Consider the following 26,231-nt stretch of genomic DNA (forward strand, 5'->3'; position numbering starts at 1 on the left):
CGCGACGAGAACCCGTTCCATGGGTTTTTTGAGGCTAGCGGATGTGGCCGGGACGCGGCTGCGGCAGGAGGCGGGTTTTCGCAAGCTGCGGGTCCGCTAACGGTGCGCCGGCCGCCGGTGCCGGCCGCTCAGCCTCCGGCCGCCACGCACAGCCGCGAGTCAGCCGCCCGCGACAGCGCCCGCCATGGTCCAGCGCGCCTTCTGCTCGCCGCCGCCGCGGCTGCCGCTGCTGGTAGCGGCAGTGGTGGTGGTGCTCCAACACGGCAGAGCCGCCACAGCGCTGTCCCCCACGTTCGCCGTCGATTCCAACACCCCTGACGCCACCGCCGCCCCCGATATGACGATAGTCGACGACGTGTTCGCCGACCCCGGCGACGGCGTCTTCGCGACCGCCGTCGACCGATCTTCCACCACGCCAGACTCTACCACCACTGGCAATGTCGAGGCTGCTCTTCCATCGGCAATTGTCGCCGCCTCCAATAGGACGGACAGGGGTGAGTCGTGCTTCAGCCATTGGCATGATTATTCCACACAGTACAAGAGCAAGAATTTTTGTTTTTCTTTTTCGAAGTCCAAGCGCTCGCGAAATTAAAGCCACAGTGAAAATACGGCGAAATTTTGCACATATGTGTTTCGGTATATCTCTAGTATGCCAGTCTATTCCGCCAAATCGCACTTTTCAGTTCTGAAGGCACAGTCCACACCTAAGAATGCCTCCAATAGGACAGATAGGGGTGAGTCGTGCTTCAGCCATTGGCATGATTATTCCACACAGTACAATAGCAAGATTTTTTTTTCTTTTTCAATGTCCAAGCGGTCGCGAAATTAAAACCACAGTGAAAATACGGCAACGTTTTGCACGTATATGTTTCGGAGTGTCTCTAGTATACCCGCCAAATCGCACTTTTCAGTTCTGAAGGCACAGTCCGCACCTAAGAATGCCTACAACAATAGTGACTCCCGCCAAGCGCGAAGTGCCTGTTGGGGGGCTGCTCCTCATTTCGTTTAGTCCAGATAACGTAATTCTCGTGCGTTTCCTTCGTGACAATTCGCGGCCGCACGCTGCAGGTCCAACAAATACACTACATCTACATCTACATTTATACTCGCAAGCCACCCAATGGTGTGTGGCGGAGGGCACTTTACGTGCCACTGTCATTACCTCCCTTTCCTGTTCCAGTCGCGTATGGTTCGCGGGAAGAACGACTGCCGGAAAGCCTCCGTGCGCGCTCAAATCTCTCTAATTTTACATTCGTGATCTCCTCGGGAGGTATAAGTAGGGGGAAGCAGTATATTCGATACCTCATCCAGAACCGCACCCTCTCGAAACCTGGACAGCAAGCTACACCGCGATGCAGAGCGCCTCTCTTGCAGAGTCTGCCACTTGAGTTTGCTAAACATCTCCGTAACGCTATCACGCTTACCAAATAACCCTGTGACGAAACGCGCTGCTCTTCTTTGGATCTTCTCTATCTCCTCCGTCAACCCGACCTGGTACGGATCCCACACTGATGAGCAATACTCAAGTATAGGTCGAACGAGTATTTTGTAGGCCACCTCCTTTGCTGATGGACTACATTTTCTAAGGACTCTCCCAATGAATCTCAACCTGGCACCCGCCTTACCAACAATTAATATTATATGATCATTCCACTTCAAATCGTTCCGCACGCATACTCCCAGATATTTTACAGAAGTAACTGCTACCAGTGTTTGTTCCGCTATCACCTAATCATACAAATGAGGATCCTTCTTTCTATGTATTCGCAATACATTACATTTGTCTATGTTAAGGGTCAGTTGCCACTCCCTTCACCAAGTGCCTATCCGCTGCAGATCTTCCTGCATTTCGCTGCAATTTTCTAATGCTGCAACTTCTCTTTATACTACAGCATCATCCGCGAAAAGCCGCATGGAACTTCCGACACTATCTACTAGGTCATTTATATATATTGTGAAAAGCAATGGTCCCATAACACTCCCCTGTGGCACGCCAGAGGTTACTTTAACGTCTGTAGACGTCTCTCCATTGAGAACAACATGCTGTGTTCTGTTTGCTAAAAACTCTTCAATCCAGCCACACAGCTGGTCTGATATTCCGTAGGCTCTTACTTTGTTTATCAGGCGACACAGCTGCAACTGTTTCGGTAGGAGCTGTTTGATCATCCACTTCGCTTCTTCTAATTGTCATCTCTTCGCTCTCATGAACCACAGGCAATGGGGACAGCATTTTGGCGCGGACAACGAGCTGCAGTACAGCGTAGGGAATTGGCATATATCTCAGGCGGCTGCCTTCTATGACGAGGGTGTTGGAAACTTGCTACCACGCTACGACATATCTCTAAGTTGGAGCGACGACTATGTAGAGAAGTATGTGGAAGGTGTAGCTAAATATTGCAAATAAAACATTTTTACGTAACTCCAACATTGTGGTGGTATCACGATAAGCAACTCAATATATCTGAAATTTATGAATTAAGGTTTCTGTCAGATTTGCAAATAATATTTTTATGAGTAACTAGTTTCCCACTTTTCGTTCGTTATCAAACCATTATCTATATTAGAAGATTGTTACTACCAAAACATGAAATACAACATTAGAAACATTTTGTGTGCAGACACTACAGCAATGCAATAAATCTTTTGTGGTATGCGTACATTTGTAATGTTTCACTGTACAGAATACATTTGTTTTTAGGTCAGACCAATGTATCTGAATAACTAAAGACGCCTACTGAATTTTGAATCTATCAAGACAAACGCAATACAGTCAAGTTAAATGATTGTTATATTGATCTGATGTAAACCAAATGTATTCTGTACAGCGAATCATTACTTTGCGCACACTGATCACATTAGTGAAATAAATCTTTTGTGCCATCACAAAAGATTTATTTCACTAATGTAATCAGTGTGCGCAAAGTGTTTGAAAATGTTGTATTTCATGTTTTGTTGATAACATTGCAACTTCTAATGATGGTTTGAGAATGAACGAAAAGCTCGATACCAGACACTAATAAAAATATTATTAGCAACTCTGATGGAAACCTTAATTTATCAATTACAAAATATTTTTTTATTTTCACTGTGGTTTCCATTCCGCGCCAGATCGGAGGTTGAAAATGAAAAAAAGAAAGTCCCCGTAGTAACAGTACCTCGTGCATAGGGCGACCAACATTTGATCATAGTTGTAAGGGAGATAACCAACATCTGAGCTTGGTTTTAAGAGAGGTTTAAGGAAGATTCAGTAGCAATAAATTTAAACTGCCCAACTGTGTCGCATTTTCTTCGAATGCGTGACAGTGGAGATGTAAATACAAAAAAAATGGCGTACTATGCCTACTTTTACTCTATCAGGTTACACAGTATCATATTTTGAAGCTAATACACAAACAGAGGGAAAGTTTTAAGAATGCAGAAGAATGTATAAAGATTCATTGTGGTATAAGTTCAAGAACAGCATACCGAAACCTATTGAAAGACTTGGATATACTAAATACTGCTTCTCGGCGTATTTATTCCTTTCAGGTAACCAGTCCCCCTCTCACGACCCCTCTACACACGTAGTCTCCACGCATTCTTCTGAGAAAAATCGTTTTCCGTACAAGCACGAACAGGGAAGACTATTTTGCGACGATAGTAACGATTAATATACGAAAAGTTAAGAGATCTCTCGATCAATAAATGTGAATTATCGATAGTACTCCTTCTTTCTCTCTTCTGCCTTTGTCTCGTATCGGGGCGGATCGGCATGGTCATTAACGGATTTGGCAGGCTGCTTAAGGGGCCCTTCCTATGGCCACCCCGCTTTGCCCCTGGGACGGAATATGTGGGCCCCAACTGTTTGCGTGTAGTGTTATTGATCTGAAAATGAGCGGATGCTTTCTAAATGTTTGCGAATCATGTTACCGAGGCAGGACTTGGGTACCAGCCCGATATTGACCTATTGGGTTGTGGGAAACCGTCTAAAAACCACATCCACGACTTTTTCCCTATCCGCGTGGGTGTGCTTTCGACAATGCTAAGCGGGATTAATATTTGTAACAGTGATCACTGACTAAATGTACAGGAGAAACAGGCAGTCAATGATGGAGCCGAGAGGATAAAAACAAGTACTGTAATGCGGGACATACCGAGACATACGGGGGAGTTGGTTCCCACACTCGCTGCAAGCATTTCGATGTGCCACGATTTCGGTGGCATGGACGTCAAGATTGTTGGTTGTTATGTTGATCAGTTTTTCACTTGGCTCCACTAGCTTGAGTGTCGGGCCTGATGGTCTAGCGGGTTCAGCGCGTCCCTGGAAACTGAGAGGTCGCATGGGGAAATTTCAGTTTGCCTTTAATCTAGCCTTTACCTATCAGCAATGTGAGGAGTGGCCGGGAATGGCACGTGGTTCGGATTCCACGTTAAACTGTAGGTCCCCTTTCTTCATTTAAATAGCTAGGGTCGACTGGGGACACGCAAATCGCCCAAGAGGTGTCCAATTGAAGGACTTTCACCTGCATGTCGAGCTGCACACAGTAATCCATATTACTAAACGGTTAACCAGGTTTACGGAGCACTCTTACAGTTGCAAGTTGCCTATATCTTCGGCTTCCAGAGGAAGAAAAAAATTGGTTTTCAGTATTTCGTATAAGTATCGATAGAATTTAAAAATTTAAGATGCTATCATAATCTACTCATTGAGAGATATAAGATTCAACACAGTAAAATAAGTATTACGATCAGAAACTGGTATATGTCTTTGAGGCAGTGTAACTCAAGACGTGCAAATTACCCAGATGATATTCATCCAGTATTAGAGAATGAGAGCACTCAGAGACTTCCAACAGACTTTACACATAATTCAAACCTTTCCTAATTTTTTCTTCACTGACACCACGCCCCACGAAATGATGAAACAACAAAGGCTATCGCATTCTACATTTTCGCTGCTCATGCAGTAAAACTTCAGCTCAGGCATGACGTTTCAGTCAATTACTTTTTTTCATTAACTCTATCCACAATACACTTTGCATACAGTATCTACATATATCACTAAATGTACATATAAAATTATACCATTGTACTACATATAGTTCAGGAGATAAGACGTCATTAACTCTGAGATAAGTGAAAAACTTGCTTATGCTTAAAACGAAGCGCAGATCACCCGGACTACATTCATCCAGTGTTTGATAATGAGAGCGACTTCCAGCAAACTTTAAACATAATTCAGACCTTTTCTAAACTTTTTCTCGCTTAAATACTTAACGTTAAATACTTAAAACATTAACTTGTTTGTAAAGTAATCAGACTTTTGAAATTGTTTTATACATGTTGCGTGTAAGATTCTTTAAAGAAATGGTTCAAATGGCTCTAAGCATCATGGGACATAACTTCTGAGGTCACCAGTCCCCTAGAACTTAGAACTACTTAAACCTAACTAACCTAAGGATATCACACACATCCATCCCCGAGGCAGGATTCGAACCTGCGACCGTAGCGGTCGCGCGGTTCTAGACTGCAGCGCCTAGAACCTCTCGGCCACTTCGGCCGGCTTCTTTAAAGAATCGGGCCTTTACTGGATAATACTAGGCTGGGTACATCCTGTTATAGACCTTCGCACCACATAAATGAGTAGGATACTCTATAGGTGTCGAACCCAGGACCTCCGCGTTCAGCAACTAACAACGCTAACCTCTAAATTACGGAGACAGTCAATGTGGTGATAGCTCAAAAGGCGCGTGGTGACAGGCACCAGAGATTTCTCTTTATAGATCACAAAGAATTAGGGTCTATCACAATAAACCACAACTATTTCTATGTATATCTATGTTTGAATTTTCTGACAAGACTAACTGAAATCTTACAGGTGGCGCTGCCGCATGTCAACGCCGTTCAAAGACATGCCGATAGAGAGAGATACGAAATACAACTGAACACACTCTTTTTATTCCAAGTGGAGCACTGTTAAGCTTTTAAAAATTTCGTTCGACGACGTCCTTCCCACCAGAGGTGGATGGAGCTATCATTGTCAGCTGGCAGAATAATAATAAATAAGACCTAATTTTCCGATATCAGTTGCCTGTGCAGCGGTTGGAAGGCAGCCAAAGCACCGAGAATACACTATTTTTAGTCGATCTAACTTACAGCTCCATGATTCACAGTTCATTCACCATAAATTATAACGAATTTCAATATACATACCTCGCATACGTGCTGCGTTTACCACCTCTTATTACCACCTCACAAACTCTGACAGAATAACAAACGAAAATAATTATATCAAACAACTGAAAATAGCCAGTGAAGGTAATTATCCTAAGTAGATGTTTTTGTATTGGATCTAGTGTGCAACGAAAGAAAAACTATTTCTAGTTTCCCGCGTACTTATGATGTTTCAAAAATGTGTGGTTTATGTACGATTTCTTAAAATATAACGATGCGAAAACGGTATGTTGTATGCATTAATGTTAGCAATCTTGTGAGTAATGTCAGAGGTTGACCACGGACAGTAAAGTTGTGTACAGAAAATTCGCAATAACAGAAAATTATAGTAAAATACGTCAAGACCTGAAGGGGACCAACCTTTGATGCAGGGACTGGCAGTTGACCAACATAAATAATAAGAACATATCGTTCATAAATAGGTAGAAAGATCCATTATTACTGAATTGTTCTTCTGCCATCAGTGGCTGTAAACAGTTCTAGGTATATGCATCTGGTGCGACCCAAGAGGGCACGACCACATAACACGTTGTAAGGTAGATGTTGGACTGAGATTCATTGGATGAAGCATAAAGAAATGTAATTCACGCACGACAGCGGTAGATTACGAAGCCTTTGTCGACCGAATATTGAGTACTGGTTATCAGTCTGGAATTCAAAGGTAGTACACACCCTTTGCAACTAGGTTTTCGCGTTCACACTTTATCATTTCTTTAATTTTCACCCTTTAACTCTGAAATCCTTAAAAAAATAATTTTAACTAGCAATGCGCCTTTCAGCAGTGTCTTTCTGTACTAGTTCTCATGCTCAGAGTCAGAGGTTGAGCAAAAATAACGCTCTACTTGAAACTGAAAGGTACGTCTATGTACTTCCGTGTTATTTCCTGCGCTTTCAACTAAATAACTTACTTCGACTAGTTAAAGATATATGTAATCTGCTTTTCATATACAGCAATAATGACCAGGGCACATGAAACAGAAAGATCAATTAGTTCTACAACATCATTAATAACAGAGACAGAGGTATAAACTTAGTTCTTTTTAGGGGAGCATGGCGTATTTTTGTACCTGACTAGTAGATAGATCTGTATGACACAAATTCAGTTATATAACTTTTTCATAAGTGTGGCAAAATACTGAAGGAAAAAAACACATTGAGTACGAGGGATTTTCGTGCTGATGTTACCGTTTTATGTTATTTCCTCTTCATAGAGACTATCCATACAACGAAAGCACTACACGCAGGTAGCGGCCACAAGGGTAGCGGAGTACGTGTGGAGTGCACATGTGGGTTTTTTAGGTTAGAGAATTCCCTCCCTAAACAAGACGCCTCCTGAGACGCGACAAGGTAGCAGTAGGCAAAACGCAACAGGGAATGACAATATTAATGTGGTAATAGTAAACAGCACGAGCGTCTATAGAAAGGTCCCAGGACTGTTCTCATTAATAAACGGTCACAATGCCCACATTGTACTAGGGACGGAAAGTTGGCTGAAACCATATGTAAACAGTAATGCAATTCTAAACTCAGATTGGAATGTATACCGCAGAGACAGGTTGGACGGTGAAGGGAAGGCGTGTTTATAGCAATTAAAAGTACAGTAGTATCGAAGGAAATTGACGGAGATCCGAAATGTGAAATAATTTGGGTGAAGGTCACGGTTAAAGCAGGCTCAAACATGGTAATTGGATGTCTCTATAGGCCCCCTGGTTCAATAGCTGTTGTGGCAGAACACCTGAAGTAAAATTTGGAAAATATTTCGAGTAGATTTTCAGACCATGTTATAGTTTTGGGCAGAGATTTTAATTTACCAGATATAGATTGGGAGACTCAAACGTTTGTAACGGGTGGCAGGGACAAAGAATCCTGTGAAATTTTTTTTTAACTGCATTATCTGAAAACTACCTTGAGCAGTTAAACAGAGAATCGAGTCGTGGGGATAACATATTAGACCTTCTGCTTGACAAACAGTCCCGAACTATTTGAAACAGTTAACGCAGAACAGGGAATCAGCGATCATAAAGCGGTTACAGTATAGGTGATTTCAGCCGTAAATAGAAATATTAAAAAAAGGTTGGAAGATTTTTCTATTTAGAAAAAGTGACAAAAAGCAGGTTTCGGAATACCTGACGGCTCAACACAAAAGCTTTGTCTCAAGTACAGATAGTGTTGAGGATCAGTGGACAAAGTTCAAAACCATCGTACAATATGCATTAGATGAGTGTGTGCCAAGCAAGATCGTAAGAGATGGAAATGAGCCACCGTGGTACAACAACCGAGTTAGGAAACTGTTACGGAAGCAAAGGGAACTTCAGAGCAAACACAAACGTAGCCAAAGCCTTGCAGACAAACAAAAATTACACGAAGTGAAATGTAGTGTGAGGAGGGCTATGCGAGAGGCGTTCAACGAATTCGAAAGTAAAGTTCAGTGTTCTGACTTCGCAGAAAATCCTAAGAAATTTTGGTCTTATGTCAAGCGGAAGGTGGATCAAAACAAAATGTCCAGACACTCTGTGACCAAAATGGTACTGAAACAGAGGATGACAGACTAAAGGACGAAATACTAAATGTGATTTTCCAAAGCTGTTTCACACAGGAAGATTGCACTGTAGTTCCTTTTCTAGACTGTCGCACAGATGACAAAATGGTAGATATCGAAATAGATGACAGAGGCATAGAAAAACAATTAAAATCGCTCAAAAGAGGGAAGACCGCTGGACCTGATGGGATGCCAGTTCGATTTTACTCAGAGTACGCGAAGAAACTTGCCCCCCTTTTTGCAGCGGTGTACCGTAGGTCTCTAGAAGAGCATAGCGTTCCAAAAGATTGGAAAAGGGCACAGGTCGTCCCTGTTTTCAAGAAGGTACATCTAACAGATGTGCAGAACTATATACCTATATCTCTAACGTCGATCAGTTGTAGAATTTTGGAACACTTATTATGTTCGAGTATAATGACTTTTCTGGAGACTAGAAATATAATCTGTAGGAATCAGCATGTGTTTCGATAAAGGCGATCATGTGAAACCCAGCTCGCGCTATTCGTACACGAAACTCAGAGGGCCATAGACACGGGTTCCCAGGTAGATGCTGTGTTTCTTGACTTCCGCAAGGCGTTGGATACAGTTTAATGAACAAAGTAAGAGCATAGGGACTATCAGACCAATTGTGTGATTGGATTGAAGAGTTCCTAGATAACAGAACGCAGCACGTCATTCTCAATGGAGAGAAGTCTTCCGTAGTAAGAGTGATTTCAGGTGTGCCGCAGAGGAGTGTCGTAGGGCCGTTGCTATTCACAACATATATAAATGACCTTGTGGATAAGATTGGAAGTTCACTGAGGCTTTTTGCGAATGATGCTTAGTATATCGAGAGTTGGAACAATGGAAAATTATACTGAAATGCAGGAGGATCTGCAATGAATTGACGCATGGTACAGGGAATGGCAATTGAATCTCAATGTAGACCAGTAAAATGTACTGCGAATACAAAGAAAGAAAGATCCTTTATCATTTAGCTACAATATAGCAGGTCAGAAACTGGAAGCAGTTAATTCCATAAATTATCTGGGAGTAGGCAATAGGAGTGATTTAAAATGGAATGACTATATAAAATTAATCGTCGGTAAAGCAGATGCCAGACAGATTCATTGGAAGAATCCTAAGGAAATGCAGTCCGAAAACAAAGGAAGTAGGTTACAGTACACTTGTTCGCCCACTTCTTGAATACTGCTCATCGGTGTGGGAGCCTTACCAGATAGGGTTGATAGAAGAGATAGAGAAGATCCAACGGAGAACAGCTTGCTTCGTTACAGGATCATTTAGTAATCGCAGATGCGTTACGGAGATGATAGATAAACTCTGCAAGAGAGACGCTCAGTAGCTCGGTACGGGCTTTTGTTGAAGTTTCGAGAACATACCCTCACCGAGGAGTCAAACAGTATATTGCTCCGTCCTACGTATATCTCGCGAAGAGACCATGAGGATAAAATCAGAGAGATTAGAGCCCACACAGGGGCATACTGACAATCTTTCTTTCCACGAACAATACGAGAACGAATAGAAGGGAGAACCGATAGAGGTACACAAGGTACCCTCCGCCACACACCGTCAGGTGGCTTGCGGAGTGTGGATGTAGATGTAGAAAGCGATACATGATGATTACACCTATCTCGATGAAAAGCGTTCGATTTTACAGCTCCCTCACTTGCACTTGGTGCTTTAGGACTTTAGTGCTCGCTTCCGCGATATGTTGGATTCGCCCAAGCTTTAAATTAGTTAGCAGACAAAGTACTGATTATCAAATGATCATTGTAAATGTCACAACAGTGGTAGCCGGTACCTAGAGGTGTCTTGAGCATCAGTGTCCACTGATGCTGAGCGTACAGCTACATATACATACATACACTCGAAGACAAAAAAAAAGACACACCACGAAGGAATTATCTGAATGGGAAACGTGATGCAATTTGCATGTGCAGACAAAAAAAGATCACAATTTCAGAAAAAATTGATGATTTATTCAAGAGAAAGATCTTCAAAAAGCGAGCAAGTCAGTAACACTTGGTCCATCTCTGGTCCTTATGCAAGCAGTTACTCGGCTTGGCACTGATTGACATAGTTGCTGGATGTCCTCCTTAGGGATATCGGATCAAATTACGTCCAATTGGTGCGATAGCTCGTCAAAATCCAGAGCTGGTTGTAGAGCCCTGCCCATAAGGATCCAAATGTTCTCAATTGGGGAGAGATCCGGCGACTTTGCAGGCCAAGGTAGGGTTTGGCAAGGGCGAAGACAAGCAGCAGAATTCTCTACGTGTAGGGGCGGGCATTATCCTGCTGAAATGGATGGCTTCCCATGGCGGGCGATAGTCAGGTTGGTATCCCATTGGTGTCGGAGGCGTCTCCAGACACGTTTTCGGTCTGTAATCTCACTGACTGGAGTAGAATAAGGAATTGTCTTCAGCGATGATTACCAGCGAAGACGTGTCTAGAGACGCCCCTGACAGCGGTTTGATAGCACGCTGACTGTCGCCCGCCATATGGTTCGACAACTAGCAGTACGGCAACGACATTCTACGCCCCGTTTTGTTGGCCTTCATGGGACGCCATCCTAGGCTTACATTTCGGCAAGATAATGCTCGCGCACACGGGGCGAGAGTTTCTACTGCTTGCCTTCGTACTTGCCTCACCCTACCTTGGCCAGCAAGGTCACCGGATCTCTTCTCAGTCGACAACGTTTGCAGCATTATGGGCAGAGCCCTCCAACCAGCTCGGGATTTTGACAATGTAGCCCACCAATTGGAAAGAATTTGGTGCGATATCCCTCACAACGATACGCAACAATTCTGTCAATCAAAGACAAGCCGAATAACTGCTTGCATAAGGGCTAGAGGTGGACCAACGAGTTATTGATTTTCTCACTTTGTGATGCTCTTGAACAAATCATCCAATTTTTGTGAAATTGTTTATTTACTGTTCACATACGTCACATCTACCGATTTCAGTTCCATTCGGATAATTCCTTCGTGGTGAGTCTTTTTTGTGTTAGAATGTACTTTACAAGTTACTGTTCGGTGCTTTCACTCCAGCATTAGACATTTTCTGTCGTGTTCCATGCACATGTCCTAATGTCACTTATCTTATCCTCGAGGTCCTTACGCCGTTTATATGAAGGGAGCAGCAGAATTATCACGCAATCTTCGCCACGTACAGGTTTTCTAAATTTATCCAACAAGGTTTCATGCGAGTAACGTCGCCTTCCTTCCAAAGATTCCTTTTAAGTACCTTGCTACTCGTTTTATGTTTTCATCTCATTTTCTACGACATCTTCGCATTACTCCTAAATGATTCAACTATGTGGTGCTTCAGGGTGTCCATCCCAAACTTTGTAATAGGATACTGTCAGACTTTTCTCTTTGTTATGGACATTATCTTGCATTTATTTACGTTTGAAAACAGCTGCCATTCGTTATACGAGGGGACTTCGAAAAGTAAGTTACATTTTATTATAGCAGCCCAAGTAACTTTTGTTGAATACTGCATTACACTTCGCCGGTCGCTGTGGCCGAGCGGTTCTAGGCGCTGCTGCTACCGTCGCAGGCTCGAATCCTGCTTCGGGTATGGATGTGTATGATGTCCTTAGGTTGGTTAACTTTAAGTTGTTCTAAGTCTAGGGGACTGATGACCTCAGATGTTAAGTCACATAGTGCGTAGAGCCATTTGAACCATTTTTTTGCTCTGCACTTCAAACTGACGCGTAACACTATTTATCAACATAGGCAGCAAGTCTCTGTAAACAACGGTCGGAAAATTCTATTAACTGTTCAGTTGCTGGACGATAGAAATCCATTCCCTGGTCATGAAGCACTCGAGAACTGCTGTGTGACCGTCCTCATCTCTGGAAAGATCAATCCCCACCCTACCCTCCTCAGGTGTTCTTTCTGGTTGCCGCAAAGATACAGGTTGTATGGTGCAAGGTCTGGACTTCTCGAAAAGCATCATAGAAGTCTACACGACTTTGGTCAAATTGTTGGCAACATTTGATTATGGTTGGACCCCACACTGCATTTGGCTCATATACCACCTGACTTTCACGATGAACCTGTGTGCAATTTAGACGTTTCGTCCACAAGAAGAGTTCTCCCCCACATACTTCCACTTTAAAGTACGTTTCCAGCTATCGAGTCATTTCGCTGTGATCTACCTGTTAACAGCACCACAGCAGAACTGTGTCAGCAGGAAATCCAGAACACGTACTCTCTTCTGACAAAGCGCCACTGTTGTTGTGCAGTGGTCTTACTGTGGGACGACAGGTGCTTCTTCCTTTCCGAAGTCCCTACGTAACTGAAGCAAAGTCGTTGATATCTGGCTAAATACAAAGACCGATTGAAAATTGAAAAGACGGTGTTGGAAAAGTCCCTGGATGGTTTTAGAACATTATTCACTTGTAAATGTAGACTTTCCTGGCGTAAACTGTTGGTGAAAAGCTGTCGGGTTTCCAGTCTGGTGGCAGTGTTAAAATACCGCGACGTTTCGACGAATTTCATACTCATCATCTTCTGGCGTAGTGTCGAATTATGCGGATGTTGTGGTATGTATACTAATAGATTGGCTACGGGCGGCTGTTTACGGTTCGGCTGATGGAAGGGGAGGGGGTGGGGCTGCAGTGGTGGTGGTAGCGGGTACTCCGCATCTCTGTGTGGGCGTTCCGGCCGCGTCTTGGTAGTTGGACCGTGCTGATTGGTCTCTCGTCCTATTGCCGCTAACTCCGGGTTCAATTCCACACTTGGTATCCTTCGTCTCTGTTGACAAAATTGTTGTGAATCCGATTCCTTGATGACAATTGCCTAATAGCTGGTTGCTTGCAAAACACCTTGATGTTCCGTAAGTCATATGTGTCGTCTACCTTGATGCTCTGCCCTGCTATCGTCGATTTCCCTGTCTGTTCCAGTCGCACGTGCCTGATGTGCTCTTCGCTGAGTTTAGAAAAACAGCGCTGTGTTTGCCAGTGTACTGTCACTGTTACTGTCACTGTCAACTGCATGGGCCTTATCCTCGGCCCCAGATATAGGGGTATTAGCTTAATTAAGCTGTTCCTCCTCAGCTCCTCTCAGGTTGAAGTTGTTTTTTCCTCTCTTTTTGGATGAGCCTCTGTGTATCTGAAAGAAACAAATTAACGGCCAGATGCCTCTGACGGCTTTTTATTTTTCTTCTTCTTGTGATGATTGCCTGGCCGACGTGAAGTGTAAACTGGGGGCGGGTTCTGTCGGATGTACAGGACGGCTTGCTCCGTCATGTAGATCCAGTCTTCGTCCGTGAAGATCGGGTATCGATTGATGAACTCCAGATCTCCACGACGGACGAGCTCCCTCCTGTTGACCTTTTGGTTCAGGGGTTCGCACCCCCAGTGGATAGGGTTTGTGGGGTAAGGGAGGGATATTGGCTGCTGTAAACGGATAGGGGGTGCTGTGATAGGGATAGCTGCCATCCCGCAATGACTCTGCTATCTACGTGAGTACCTCCCTCACACAATTCGTGTTCGGGAGGGGAAGGCACTCGAATTCCAGCTCATCGTCGTCTTCTCCCTCGGTATCCAAAGGCTCCACTGCCTGCGTAACTGCAGAGGCTGAGGGGGCGGTCGTTTCCATCGGTGCCGTCTTTTTGTTGTCGGTGGGTACCCCCGACTCCGTGTCCACCTCCCTAGCAACCTGCGTTGCCGCATCGGCCAGGGAGGCGGTCGTCTGCGTTGCGGCGTCCACCCCCACCGGGCGCCCCACAGTGGTGGCGGGTGCGGGGGCAGGCGCCTGCTTCTCGAGAGCCCGCAGCTCTTCACGCAGCTGCTGGAGCTGTCGGTGAACAGCTACGAGTTCGTCTTTGAGTGCGGCCCGTTCGGGCGCGAAGGCTGCTTGCAGGCCATAGCATCGTCGGTGGCGGCTTCGAGTCGGCGCAGGCCGCACCCCTCGCCAAGGCGGGGGGGAGCGGGGGGGGGGCGGGGGTGGGGGGTGGTAGAGCAGCCGTCTTGGCACTAGATACCGCCGCGGGTCGTGTTGCGGGGTTCTGGCTGCGGAACTCCTTCAGATATCTGCAACTGCGCGAGTTTGCGGCGTGTGAACCGCCGCAGTTTGCGCCTTTCCTGGCCACCCCTCGTGGCTTGGTGCAGCTGCGAGTGTCGTGGGCTGCCGCGCACTTTAAGCACGCAACAGCGTTCGTGCAGCAACTCGCCGTGTGCCCCAATTGTTGGTATTTGTAGCGTAGGCGAGCGACGGTAACGAAGTGAGCCGCAGCGAGTCGAGCAGCCGGTCACATGCGCAGGCGATGCTGTGTATTCTCGGTACGTTCAATTTTTGTGGGTCTTTCGCAGATCGAAACCACTCTTTCGTCTTCAGCGGTGTTGGAAGGCGGTATTTATGTTGGATCTTTCGGTTAGCCTCGCGGTTTTGACTGAGAGCTGTCCCGATAACGGAAGGAAACAGAGTTTCTGTCTTCTTCTTCCTCATCTCGTCTCATGCACCGACCTATTTGGGTTCTGTTGTTGGAAGCAATAGTCGCAAACAGGACTTCGGCTATATCCTTCGTGGTGTGTGGAAGCGGACACTCGGTGCCGAGAGGCTACAGATGCTTATGCAGAGTTGCTTACTTTCCAAGGAGTTCGGATGCTCCACTAATATTCCTCCATCTTAGACATCTACATAAACTATGGTAACTAGTGTAAATTCCTTGGCCTGTGCGTGACGTTACACATGCAAGAGCATCCTGTCTGGAATCTTTGGCTTCGACTCTTCTATGAAAAATACTGTGGATCGTCCCCTCAGAAGTTCTCGTTGATCCAGTTCTAGTGACTTCGCTTCTGTTGGTCTTCTGTGATGCCGATATGAAACAAAAAGCTACATTATTTACTTAGTTTTATTCATTGATTTATTTATCCTGGTAAGATTAGGACCCTCAGGTCCTCCCTTACGTCTAACCCGGCAGTCTACATCTTGTACAATGTGTTCACATAATGCTATAGATGTCACAAAAATTCTTACACGTAATGTGAGATATAACACCTAGAACTCACTATAACGTAAATTGCGGAAACTATGGATCTCTCTAGTGGAAACAATGTAGGGTTTATCTTAAGAATAAAATAGAAAGAGCTTTAGCTCACAATCCGTGAACAGGTTCCTTGTGTGACTGCAGGTAGAGTGCAGCGTTTCGTTTGCCGGTACTAGGAGCAGGAGGGTGGTATCGCCCCGGCTGCCTTTTATTCCAGGTCAAGATTTCCAGTACTCAGGTTGATAGAATGTTACTGTGAATGGGTCTGTCCTTGAAGGAAAGGAACGAAGGGAAGTCCCCACATCTAGCTGGGACTGAACCTGGGATGTTCAAAGCCGAAGTCTAGTGCTCTAACCGCTAGATCATCACGGCCAGAGTTGGTAGTAATTCATGGGAAGCGGAGCAACAAAGTCGGTTTATAACCAGATAAACAGTTTGCTGGAAGGAATCATATTATTCCTCTGGGAGACTCAGTCACTGCTGGACCTCTGGTGGTTACAAATTACCTTAGGATATCCCAGCTGTTAGAGGATACATAGCAATGAAGCAAAATAGTTCTGCCAAGAACTACCTGACAAAGGACTTAGGGAATACCCTCCGGCTCTTACAGCTAAACATAGAGGGAACAAGCAGAGCAAAAAGTGAGTATCTCACTCAAATGTTGATTGAAAACAAGGTGGACGTTGTTCTACTACAGGAAACCCACTGCTCAGACGAAACCCAACTTCATTCCAGGTGTAAGCTCCCTGGCTACACGTTAGCTGCTGCGACGTACCATGCAAGTTACGGACCTGCAACATATACCAAGAATGATGTTGAAGAGGTAACAGATGTCCAAACAAAAACGGAGAATAACATCTATACCATCAGGCTGAAAGTCGCCAACACAGATTGTGAACACCTATAAGCCCCCAGCACAACCATGGGTAAATGAAGCTGCTCAAAATATTCCACATCTAGGAATAGTAATTGGAAACTTCAACAGCCATAACTCACAATGGGGCTACAGCACCACGAATGAAGATGGTGAGAAAGTATCAGAATGGGCTGAAATGGAACGCCTTTTCTTACTATTTGACGGGAAGGACAAAGGGACATTCCGCTCAGCTAGATGGGCTCAGGACTACACTCCAGATCTCTGTTTCGTTACCACTAACAAGAAAGGATTACCCTTGCAGAGCAGCAGGAAGGTGCTCAGTGATTTCCCTAGAAGCCAACACCGACCTGTACTGGTGAAAACTGGACTCGAAATCCCAGTTGTGAAGTCTATACCAAAGCCACGATGGAACTTCCAAAAAGCCAAATGGGAAAAATTCTCTGAAGAGGTTGATCATATTATTCAGTTTATTCCACCTAAAGTTAGGCACTACGACCGCTTTGTTAGACTAATTCATTCCATTGCCAGGAAACATATTCCAAGAGGCTACAGAGAGAACTACATTCCTGGATGGAGCCCTAGATGTCAAGAATTGTATGACGAATTTAAAACGACTCGAGACACCAAGGTAGCAGATGAATTGATTTCGGCCCTAGATTCAGCTAGGCAAAAGAAATGGATGGAACTAACTGAAAACATGTCTTTCCAACACTCGAGTAAGAAAGCTTGGAATTTAAAGAAAGCTTGGCAGTGCCACAAAAGTTAATATCTTATCAGACAAAATAAATCCTAACAAAATAGCAGCCAGGATTGTTAATATAACAAGAACATCAAGCGACAACAACAAACAGAAAGCCAAAGAAATAAAACATGAGCTAAAGTCTAAAATGTCTCAAGCACAGCCTTCCGAATTTGCACAGAAAATCTCTGCAGCCGAAGTTGTTTCAGCCCTAGATACTCTGAAATCTGGTAAAGCGGCTGGTTGGGATGGTATATACCCGGAGTTCCTTAAACATGCTGGCCAAGGTGCAGTGCAGTGGCTAACTGCACTGTTTAATGAAATTCTCGCAACAGGAAGACTGCCAAATCTTTTTAAGAAAACTAAAGTAATTGCCATCCTGAACCCGTCAAAATCTGGTAACATTCCTGAAGACTATAGACCCATTGCACTTCTAAGTGTCTGCTATAAACTGCTGGAGAGAGTACTCTATAATAGAATTGCACCAACTATCCTGAAACACATTCCTGTAGAACAGGCTGGCTTCAGACGAGACCGCAGTTGTAGCGATCATGTGCTAGCGTTGGCAACATACACAGAGAAGGGCTTCGAAGACCTGAAGAAAACAATGGCCGTGTTTATTGACCTAACATCAGCATATGATACAGTATGGCGGAAAGGCTTGCTTCTTAAGTTCTTAGGAATAATTCCATGTAAAGGAATTGCACAACTACTCAATAACATGCTGTCCAAAAGGAAATTCCAAGTTCACCTACAAGGTCAAGTAAGCAAGGTATACAATTTAAATGACGGACTACCACAAGGATCAGTATTGGCCTCCCTACTTTTCAATTTATATGTCGCTGACTTGCCAGAAACGAAAGCAAGAACATTTACCTATGCTGATGACATAGCCTTGGTGACGCAGGCTAACGATCTTACAACTTCAGAAATGACTCTCACTCAGGATCTGCGAATTCTAGATGAATTTTTTAATGGATGGCGACTCAAAGTAAACAGCAATAAAACTGAATCCTCCACCTTCCATCTGAGTAATAGGCATGCTCGCTATAAACCGCAAATTTCCTTTAGAAATAAGTTGCTGTCATATAACCCATTCCCAAAATATCTCGGCGTGACCTTGGATCGCCGGCCGGTGTGGCCGTGCGGTTGTAAGTGCGTCAGTTTGGAACCGCGTGACCGCTACGGTCGCAGGTTCGAATCCTGCCTCGGGCATGGATGTGTGTGATGTCCTTAGGTTAGTTAGGTTTAAGTAGTTCTAAGTTCTAGGGGACTGATGACCTCAGTAGTTAAGTCCCATAGTGCTCAGAGCTATTTGAACCATTTTTTTTTTGACCTTGGATCGTTCGCTAACATATAGAAAACACCTAACTGAAACAGCTTTAAAAATGAGAACCAGAAACAATATATTACACAAACTCTCCGGAACAAGCTGGGGAGCTAAGGCATCAGTACTCAAAACAACTGCCCTCTCACTTGTATACTCTGTTGGGGAATACTGCAGCCCAGTATGGCTGAACAGCGCTCATACAGTCATGGTAGACACGCAGCTGAATGTAGCCATGAGAAGCGTATCCGGGACAATAAAATCCACACCCACAGAATGGCTACCTGTTCTGTCTAATTTGCACCACCGAAGTTACGACGTCAAGCAGCGTTGAAAAGGGAATGGGAGAAATGCTCCAAGAATCCCGAGTTACCGCTACACCAGGACTGTGATGCCGCTCAAAGGCAACGTCTTAAGTCCAGGAAACCCTCCTGGAGACTTGGAAAAAGGCTTACTTCTGAGGGATTCCAACCAGAAACAGCATGGCGGGAAGAATGGTCTGCAGCCAATCCCGATTCTGCAGGTCTCATTGCTGATCCTACACGAGTCCCTCCTGGATTCCACTTACCTAGGAGGTCGTGGACCACCCTAAATCGCATACGCACCAAGCACGGAAGATGCCAGGACTTGAAGCATAAGTGGGGAATCGCTGAAAGTGCCAAGTGTGACTGCGGACACCAACGACAAACAATACACCACATAGTCACAGAGTGTCCCCTACGGAAATATGCTGGAACTCTGACCAGCATACATGAGGTCTCTGAGGAAGCAATCTCCTGGCTGGATACTTTAGATATTAACCTATAGTTTTTATTACAACTTGAAGCTCTGTTTGTCAATATTACTGTTTATAAAAACCACATTTTCTCTTTTACATGTAACTCATCCTAGTGATTTTATCCATATGTATATTATTGATTTATCGATCTAATCTAAGACTGTTATTACCATAACTGAATGTAATCTATTTTATTTGTAGTATATGCATATTGTGTTACCAGTAACATCGTTGCTGTTCAATTCAAGTAATGAATCCTTGATGCCAAACGAAATAATAATAAAAACTGGCTTTGTGGCGCTGCACGCTGGAGCTCAGGCTGCTTATGTGCCGGTTGGATGATGTTTTGTATCACTCGTAGAGGTAGCCGGCTGATCACCTAAATCTCTGCCAAAGACAAAGTATTCCTCACCATGGCGCAATTATGAAGACTTTTACACATAGAATATTAGCATAACATCGGTGCACGGTCAGTTGTGACAGTAAGCCCCTGACGATGGAGGAAGTTATCTAAGACCTATGGTAGACTATCGTTTAAAAACAAACACTGGAACTATTTCTTTACACACCAAATATGATTCCGTGCGGCTGCATCTCTCTGGGTAGGTACTCTTTATTTAATTATCAGAATTTTTCACAAAAATTATTTATAAAATAAAGACCTAACCATAGTATAAGTTAATTCGAAAAGCCTCTCGAAATCCTTGGGTAACGCGCAACACACTAATTTAATCGACAAAAGGAGAAATTACAAACAAGGAAAGAAAATGAGGCAGGGGAATAGAATACGAACGTCTAAAAATTGTGACTGGGAGTAACTGCAAATCGACGAAGCATGAGTAACTAGAGGACAAATACCAAGCTGTTCAATCATGTATGACGACGAGAAACATAGATGCCGCCTATAGGAAATTTAAAAAAGACCTTGGTGAAAATGGAAGCACATGTGTGACTATTAAAAACCTAGATGACAATTCAGTACTAATTAAAGAACGGCAAGCTGGAAGGTGAAAAGAATACACAGAAGGCCCGTACGAGGAAAACGAATTTGAAGGCAATATTATAGAAAGGAGAAAGGAAGCAGACGAAGATGATAAGAGAGGCATGACATTGCGAGAAGAATTTAACAGGTCACTGACAGACCTAAGTCGAAACAAAGCCCCTGGAGTAGGCCACATTCCGTCAAAATTTTTAAGACCCTTGGGAGAACCAACCAAGATAAAATATAAGATCTACTCAATAAATAACCATAAAAGTTTTATAAAAATACGAAACTTCGACAAAGTTTCTGCTTCTTTATTATTTGGTGTTGTTGTAAGTTATCAGATGGGGCTGCACGCCTGCCTCGCCAACGGGATTCTGGGAATCGTTGAAACCTGATGGCGGCAACCTTGCAGGTTTGCACGAACTTGGGCGACGGAGTGTCATCACATTTCTTTTAGATGAAGGGTTGAAACCAATCCACATTCACCGTCAGACGGCAGTGCAATATGGTGAAAGTTGTCTGAGTGCAACACAAGTGTACGAGGAGTTCCAATGAGGTGTAACAAGTGTAGAAGATTCTCCGCACCCAAGACACTCAATTTGTGCGGTCATGGAGAAAAACATGGCGAGAGTTGATGAGCTGACACGGGAAAACTGGCGTGTTACGGTGAGTGACATTGCAACAACGATGAACATTAGTGTCTGATCAGCACATCATATTGTTCATGAGGTAGCGGTGTTCAGGGAAGTACGTGCAAGGTTGGTTCTGAAACATTTGACATCAGAAATGAAAGAAAGGCTGATGGATATCTGCTGGGAGGCCTGAAAACGTCTGCTTGCCGCAACCCCCGTAATCCCTTGATCTGGTGCCTTCGGGTTATCGCATTCTTAACCCATTGAAAGAAGTTCTTAGTGGCTCAGGATTCGCCGATGATTCCTATGTCCAGGCGGCACTGCATAACTGGTTACGCGCACACGTTAAGGCTAGGCGCAAATTGAGCCGCGTATAGCGCGTGTGGCGCGACGCAGCGCAGCGCGCATTTTTGTAACGCCACAGGTTCAAGTGGGACCGCGCAAATTGCGACGCGACGCGACTGGGACGCGACACGCGCCTGCGCCAGGTCGCGTGGCGTTGTGGTTGTGCCACAGTTTCTCGAGCCGCGCGTCGCGCGTGCCTCCCTAGCACCGTGGGAAATTTGAGGCGGGGAGCCATTTAAACGCTCCAGCTTTCTTCGTTAGTATATTCTAATTTTCTGTTATTTATATCTGTATAGTTTTGTTTTGTTTGTCTTCTGTCAAGAGAAATGCATACTTCAGTAACTGATGAGCCATTGGCCGCTGGAATTGTATCATATGCGATGTTTTCAGATCGCAAGAAGGGACAGAGGGTAGTGAATAAGGAAGCAAGGAATATTATAAAATCATGTGATTAAGAAGCAAGGCCGGAAAGAAAAACAAGGTTATCTTCTCACTGCCTAGTAGGATGGCGTGTCTGTACGATCTGTTACAAAAATTTAGAAAGGGATAATCTCCACAGGTGTGATCCCTTTGTGCTCCTAGTAAAAAGCGTCCAAGATGTGAAGTATAGAAGTCTCACTGTGATTACTTGGATATGGATGTAATAATGTAATATGACACACTGTACTGCATACATGTGAACATCACTTTTTCACTGCAAGCTAGAAACAGTCGAAAAGCAGTCACAAATAACAATGCTTTAATTGGTTCGCCGTGATGACAAGAAGCATTTCAATTGTTGCATGCACATTATCAGCATTAATAAATTAATTATACAACAGCCTACACAAATGAAGAAAATGATCGGTATTACTATGAAAGTAGGAATATCCTAAAAGAGTGTCATGATTAGATATATTTAATTTCTTGAAATGTACTGCTGAAAAAGGCAGATATATTTTCATGAGCCGGCCGCGGTGGTCTCGCGGTTCTAGGCGCTCAGTCCGGAGCTGCGCGACTGCTACGGTCGCAGGTTCGAATCCTGCCTCGGGCATGGATGTGTGTGATGTCCTTATGTTAGTTAGGTTTAAGTAGTTCTATGTTCTAGGGGACTGATGACCACTGATGTTAAGTCCCATAGTGCTCAGAGCCATTTGTTTTATTTTCATGAGAATGTTTTTCGAACTCCGGCTCACAAGGCACACATGGTTAGCTTCTGCACTCCTGTCGCGCGCATTACCTTCCGCTGCTGACAATACACTGACCATTGTGTTCTGGGATAGATCAATTGTTTATTTTTTCAATAACAACTATTTTATTCGCGATCAAACATTGTCAGTTTGGCAAGCGGTAGGTGAGTAACCAGTATCTGGCATGTGCCTATCATTCCGCCTGAAGGAACGCTCGTCATTATTTTAATACTGCTCAGAGAAGAAATAAAATCCTTTGGTAAGTTTCCATTCCAGTCGCTCAGTGTTAAAAATACGATAGGTTACGGGGATTCCACCAAAATTCCAACAGAATTGGCAATGTATTTTTGTGTGAGTTGTTAACCTTTTCTCATTCGAAGAAGCATCACCGTTTGTGAGTAACGGCCACATTTCTCTTGGTGACTGGTTTAACTGTACTTCCTTCGTCACAGTGTAATTTGCCAAACTCATCTCACAGCAACTATTGAGACACAATTACGAAACGGGGTGCCTCGTCAAACTAGTAATTGACGATCACAGAGCTCAAAAGCTTACGAAAAACCCCATAGTATCGGTTTGCAGTAACATAAAAGAAAACAATTTCATGTTTATTTTCGTACTAGGAAGGTCTTGTTTCGCTAGCTGTCGATAACTCTTAAAAAATTAGTCACTGGAGTGAAATAAATAAAAAGGGAAGTATAAGTACTGATATATCGCCATAGATAAGAAAGTTACATGTGTTTAAGAATTGGCAAAACACTCTCCTCCTTGTGTGCTATCATTCGCCAAACTTTCGTTTCGATGTCTCGAGGGATTTAGGAGATATGAGAGATGTTGCGAGTATTTCATTCTCGCGGGCGTGAGATCGGAAGTGAGCGCGCTACATGGAATCCATTTTCTCGAGATCGGAGGCAAATAGAGACCTCCTCCCAAGTCTAAACAAAAATTCAACATGTTAGCTAAATTTCATACGCAGCAACATATGGTGTAATACGCACCAAACGCAAAATCATAGCGACCCCTAATTTTCGTTGCAAACTTTTTGAGTTTTCCGTAGCGTCTTACTGAAATGTGTACATCACAATAAGAATGGTCATTAGCGAGATGATGGGCACTTCGCCACGAAGCTGACATATAACGCTACAAGTACGGCAAAAATCAAATATTTCCAGTGAATAGTTTCTGCAAAATCGTTTGAGAAAGATAACAGGTTGCGCGCACTTCGGTTCTGTCAGCGCAGAGCGTCGCCAGTCGGCGCGTGCGAAGTATGGTGTACGCGTCGCAATATGCACTGCACCCGCGCGACTCGTGCGGCACGTGCGTGTCGCGCTGTAGTGTCGTGTCACGTCACACGTGCTATACGCCTCTTAATTTGCGCCTAGCCTAACAGTGATACACAGCGGCACGGATAGGTTTAGTGATGAAGAGGTGGCCGATATGCGCCTCGTTTGTGGTTTTATTGAACGCAGTGGCGGTGCGGCAGAACGACGCTATCTGTGCTGTCCCTGCAGCGACGGCGCCCAATCACAGTAGCTTTGCATTTGGGGTTTGTTGCATTACCTTTTCTTTTGTGTTGTACGTTTTGGTAATCACATATTACAGGCTTTTCCACCTTTATGAAGGTATTTTCAGAGACGCATAGGTAACTGAGATGACAAACTGAATGAATCATTTATTACTCCGTAACGAGCCGCCGCCGACGACCGTGAGCTACTTATTCTAAAATACTCAGGAAATCCGTGTATGCATTTGTGTGTCAGTAAAATCACCTCTCCATGGAAGTCATAAAAAAGCTGACATCATGGAACAAAGATAATATTACAAACAGCAAATTTCCCTTCCTTTTTAAATTAGTAAAATTAAATTAGTAAAATCACCTCTCCATGGATGTCATAAAAAAGCTGACATCATGGAAGAAAGATAATATTACAAACAGCAAATTTCCCTTCCTTTTTAAATTATGTAGTTACAAAATGGAAGCTCGGAGGAAGCTCAGGAATTAAAATGAAAGAACGTACTTAAATACAATCTGTTAGCTGATGGTCGGGTTACTATTCAACAAACAGGATAACCTCAGAGATCTCTACAGTTCTGCTTCGGGCAAAACATGAACTGCTCTACATAAAGGACCAAGACAATGGTTTCTATAGGCAAACATGGAGTCCGAAAGGAATAAAAAAATGGTTCAAGTGGCTCTGAGCACTATGGGACTTAACATCTGAGGTCTTCAGTCCCCTAGACTTAGAACTACTTGAACGTAACTAACCTAAGGACAACACACACATCCATGCCCGAGGCAGGATTCGAAACTGCGACCGTAGCAGCAGCGCAGTTCCGTACTGAAGCCGACCGAGCGAGGTGGCGCAGTGGTTAGACACTGGACTCGCATTCGGGAGGACGACGGTTCAATCCCGCGTCCGGCCATCCTGATTTCGGTTTTCCGTGATTTCCCTAAATCGCTCCAGGCAAATGCCGGGATGGTTCCTTTCAAAGGGCACGGCCGACTTCCTTCCCCGTCCTTCCCTAATCCGATGAGACCGATGACCTCGCAGTCTGGTCTCCTTCCCAAAACCAACCAACCAACCGTACTGAAGCGCCTAGAACCGCTCGGCCACAACGGCCGGCCCCGAAAGGACTAGCACTAGCCAAATGACCTACTGAGCAAATGTCTCAGTTTCCAATACTTGGCTATAATATAACTTATGGCAGTGAGCTTGATATCGATCCCAAACCGAATGAGCACCAGGGCATATGCGGAATAATCCAGAAACTATTACCTAGGAAAATGAGAAAAGAAATAGGAACGGAATTTTATAAAGTGATGACTGTGCCTGTTTTTGTTTACAGGTCAGGTGTTGTTTAAACCACCAGAAGATAGAATCATCGAAAATAAAGAAAACTGCATGTCACACCTGAACTGAATGCGAGAAGGAAGAATGTTAGAAATTTAATACTGCAGATCGAATGGTATAGATACGTAGCTAGACCATGGATACGTTGGGGACAGTTTCCTCTGTAATCGGAACAACGGAATCGGCTAGCCCTTGAAAGAAGCAAAGGAACAAGATTTCTGCAAGTAACAACATTTACGTCAAATGGCAACACGAAGGACGTGAGTAGCCGAGTTTAAGGGTCATGGTTAGTGGTAAGTCTCGAGAGTGTAATCTTTGTGGTTTGGCTTGCATCCCTAGCATTATTTGTCACTGTTCGTGTTTGAACATCTAATGGTAGACCGTCCACAGACCACAGACCGCAAGGAGAAACACTGTAATGACTTGCAATTAGGTGCGCGGAAGCCGGCGCACGTGACAAGGGCCAAGGTAGTGGGAGGCCGGCATCTGGGAGGCTACAGCAATACCCCCCCCCCCCACCCCCCCTCCCACACACACACGCGCGCGCGCACACACACACACACACACACACACACACACACACCTGAGGCTGCAGACAGGAGACGGTCGCGTTGCCCTAGTAACGACATAACGGGCCACCGGACGCAAAAACGGCAGGATGCAAGGCGTAGCGGTATGCGCGGAAATCCGCGGAAAACGTGAAAGTTCACCAGCAGCTCACGGATGTCTCCTCCACATGCTGCGCCAGCAAAGTGATTCGCAAACATATCACTACGAGT

The 26,231-nt window shown here is 44.4% G+C and overlaps 1 protein-coding gene across 1 annotated transcript in view; it reads left to right on the plus strand.

Annotated features, from left to right (window-relative positions):
• The first annotated feature begins 283 nt into the window (after positions 1-283).
• The window catches only part of LOC124595813, a 224,719-nt gene continuing 198,771 nt past the window's right edge, over positions 284-26,231 (plus strand). Inside the window, exon 1 of the mRNA XM_047134705.1 lies at positions 284-494. Coding sequence (XP_046990661.1) covers positions 338-494 — 157 coding nt within the window. The 5' untranslated portion in view covers positions 284-337. The remainder of the gene's footprint in view (positions 495-26,231) is intronic.

Source organism: Schistocerca americana, chromosome 2 (genome assembly GCF_021461395.2).
Source record: "Schistocerca americana isolate TAMUIC-IGC-003095 chromosome 2, iqSchAmer2.1, whole genome shotgun sequence".
Taxonomy (NCBI): Eukaryota; Metazoa; Arthropoda; class Insecta; order Orthoptera; family Acrididae; genus Schistocerca; species Schistocerca americana.